Source organism: Silene latifolia, chromosome Y, assembly GCF_048544455.1.
Source record: "Silene latifolia isolate original U9 population chromosome Y, ASM4854445v1, whole genome shotgun sequence".
NCBI classification, from domain to species: Eukaryota; Viridiplantae; Streptophyta; class Magnoliopsida; order Caryophyllales; family Caryophyllaceae; genus Silene; species Silene latifolia.
This window is the reverse complement of record NC_133538.1, coordinates 394965345-394968665: the sequence shown is the minus strand read 5'-3', so window position 1 is coordinate 394968665 and position 3321 is coordinate 394965345. Positions and strand designations below refer to the sequence as shown.

Here is a 3321-nt window from a genome sequence, read left to right as displayed (position 1 = left end):
CCACTAAAAACCGATTTAGATAAATCTCGCGGCGCTAACATCTAAGTCTGAGGGTGTAAAATCCCATCTTAATTCTGTATTTATTTTCTATATTATAATCAATGTAAGGATTTATGTCATAAGCATGCTCAAAACCGTTTTTTAATCACTTTTTAAAACCCTTTGACGGAAACAGCAGAGAAACGACGTGGGAAAGAATCGCATCAACTGATGCGCCTTCTGGAAAGGCCGCAGGATCTGCTACGCCTCTTCCAGAGGTTGCCTTCAGTTGCTGCACTTCTTCTTCTTCTTCTTCGGATGTTTGTTCCTTTTGCCTTTTATTTTTATTTCTTCGTTCTTTCCTTTATTTCACCTAATAATTTCCAAATTAGTTTTTATAAATATTTTTTTCAACCTTTTTCGGCTTAAATCCCTTATAATTAATATTTGCGAGTTTTTGTCATAAATTCAAACCCGGATTTTTGAGACTCGATTTAATCTTATCAAGTCTCTGGAATTCGCCTTTTGTACATATTTCTCTTTATTCTTCAGGCTTTGCTCTTTTTTCTTTCAACCGTCTTTAATTCAAGTCTTGTATATAAATCGATTCCGACATCGTAAATAACCATAATTTATAAACCCTCGTTTTAATTCGTTTTTCTTTCTTTCAGTTTACGACAATCTTAGATACATGTAATATGATTAAATCACTTCTACTCGAGTTATATACTAATAATTGACATTAAATAACTCACAAACATTAACAATCCGCGGGTCTGACTTTCACAGTCAGAACCCAACTCAAGAACAGTCGCAACAAGTGATGTGCCTCTTCCAGAAGACGTCTGCTGCGTCTGTTCTGAGTTGCCTTCTGCCTCTAAACTCTTCTCATTTTGACGTAGCTCCTGATTACGGTTTAAATTAACTATTATTCGTATTATCACCTCTAATCTGACGTATTTTCATATTTTATTTTTCTTTTATTTTCTTCTTCGAAATTCCGTCTTTGAGCGTGCTTTTAACGTAGATCAAACAAACTTTGTAATTATTATAATATTAATTTTTATAATCCGTTTATCGTAATTATTATTATGTATGATTTAATTGTATGGCATTCACATGTATTGAATCTAACTTCCAACTTCGACCAAATTGTTTGCTAAATTTCCTGTTAACCGACATAGTCTAATTCCACATGCTAGGATTAATCTATGTTTGTTGCATTGCATGCATTACATCGACAACATATCAAATATGAATATTTTCCCTAATCATTAGTAGTGGCCGCTATCGAGGCGGGCGGGATTAGGTGTTCGAATTAAAGAGCTTCCTAATACGTACCCTCAACCCTTAATCCGGTTATTTTGGACATCCGTGTCCATTGGCATCTCGAGAGTCATTCTAGACATGGAATGCTAAGGGTAACGAGTTCTTAGTGTTCATGTCATTACTTTGTGTCTTGACATGGCACGAGGTATTCGAACGGTTTCCAATTTTTCCACAATAAATTGGTGGCGACTCCACAAATGCAGGCTTATTCGACCTTTAACCGGTTTCACTGCCTCGCCAATCGGTAATGGCCCATGACGTGCTTTGGCAAACCAAGGTTCCGTGGGAGAAGTGTCGCTGCCTCGAAACCAACGCGCGGGTGCGCGCGGCACGGGTGGTCCATGTCCACACCAACCAAGGGCAAAATCAAGGTTTAAACAATCACAATCAAGAATTTAATCAATGGAACAAGAACAACCAAGGGAACAATCGAAGATATCAAGGCCAAAATCAAGGGCAAGGACAAGGTTACAACAATAATCAACGGTATCAAGGGTAACATCAAGGGTATAACCAAGGATATCAGCAACAAGGGAATAACCAAACTTCCAACTCTAGAGATCAAGGATATGGTTTTCCTCTTCCGCTTGCCAACGAACCTTTCAATCAAGAGGATCCACCTCAAGCAAGTAATTCCATGGATGATGCTAAATATGACAACTTGGTTAAGATGATAGGAGACTTGGCAAGTTCAACTCAACAAGGCATGAAGAACCTCTCCGCCTCTCAAATAAGCCTTGAAGCCCAAGCGGCTTCTCAAGCTCTTGCTAACTCCATAAGGCCACAGGGTGGATTGCTAGGATAAGGGCAAAATCCAAGGGATCCAATGAAAGCAAGGGAAGTGGATGCAATTATATTGGGATTTGAAGTGGAAAAAGAAGGACCTTATACATCACCAAATCAAGAAGAAAGAGTCATTAAATACAACACCTCTTTTGATAGCTAGGGAGAATGTTAGCCCAATTATGTCAACAATTCTCAACATTGACAATGAACCCAAAGGGAAGAGCATGGAAGATGACTTTGTGCTTGAGCAAATAATTACGGTTCTTGATGAAAATTTGAAAGTTGAAGCCAACTGGGAAAAAAGAGAGAAGATAATGACAATACCCACCACTCCTAATGTTGGTAAACCGAGGAAATGTGTAAGATTGATGAAGAATTTGTGCTTGAAGAAATAAAGGAAGCACCAAATGTGAGCATAAAAGTTGAGACCAACCCGGGAAAAAGAAGAAATGGTTATGTTGGAGGAGAGCTCTTTAGAATAAAATGATTGTAAGTTGGTGAGTGAGGCAATTCTTGAGGAACCCATGATTAAGGTTCCATATGTGCCACCTCTACCTTTTCCTCAAAAGGGGAAGGTGGCGAATGAAGACTCCAATGCGAGACATTCATGAACTTGGTGAAAAAGATGAAACCCACCCTTTCATCCACGGAAGAGACGCCTCATTACACCAACTTCCTAGCGGAAGTTACCTCAAAGAAAGAAAGTATCAATGATCATGAACTTGTGGTCTCCAAGGAAGAGTGTAGCTCAGTTGTATCAAGTAAAGTGCCCATCAAGCTAGATGACCCCGGAAACTTCTCTATCACATGCACCGTTGGCAACCAAAAGGTTGACAATGCCTTGTGTGATTTGGGGGCAAGTGTGAGCATCATACCACTTGTCATTATGAAGAGACTTGAACTCAAAAGTTTAGCTCGCACTTCTATAACCATCAAGCTTGTTAATGGGATGATTAAATCCCCAATTGGAGTCCTTAGGGACATGGTTGTTTAGGTGGGAACTCTATCCATTCCCACCGACTTTGTGGTGATGGACATATTTGTGGGCAAAAGCTCCCACATAATACTTGGTAGACCATTATTGATTACGGGAGGAGTTATCATCAATATGCAAAAGGAAGGTTATCCTTTAATGTTGGAGATTAGATTGTTGAATTCAAGTTACCAGTTGCTTTGAAAAAGTCAATGGTTAATGACATGATAAATGTGGAGATGCTTGACTACCTT

At 39.0% G+C, this 3321-nt stretch overlaps 1 protein-coding gene across 1 annotated transcript; it reads left to right on the top strand.

Moving 5' to 3' along the window:
• Nucleotides 1-2719: 2719 nt before the first annotated feature.
• Nucleotides 2720-3088, top strand: LOC141632118 (uncharacterized). Its single transcript, XM_074444695.1, has one exon. The coding sequence runs from the start codon at nt 2720-2722 to the stop codon at nt 3086-3088; it is 369 nt and encodes a 122-aa protein (XP_074300796.1).
• The last annotated feature ends 233 nt before the right edge of the window (nt 3089-3321 follow it).

What these genes read in the sequence shown, in the direction of transcription:
- LOC141632118 (XM_074444695.1), top strand. Translation starts at nt 2,720, where the DNA reads ATGAAACCCACCCTTTCATCCACGGAAGAGACGCCTCATTACACCAAC.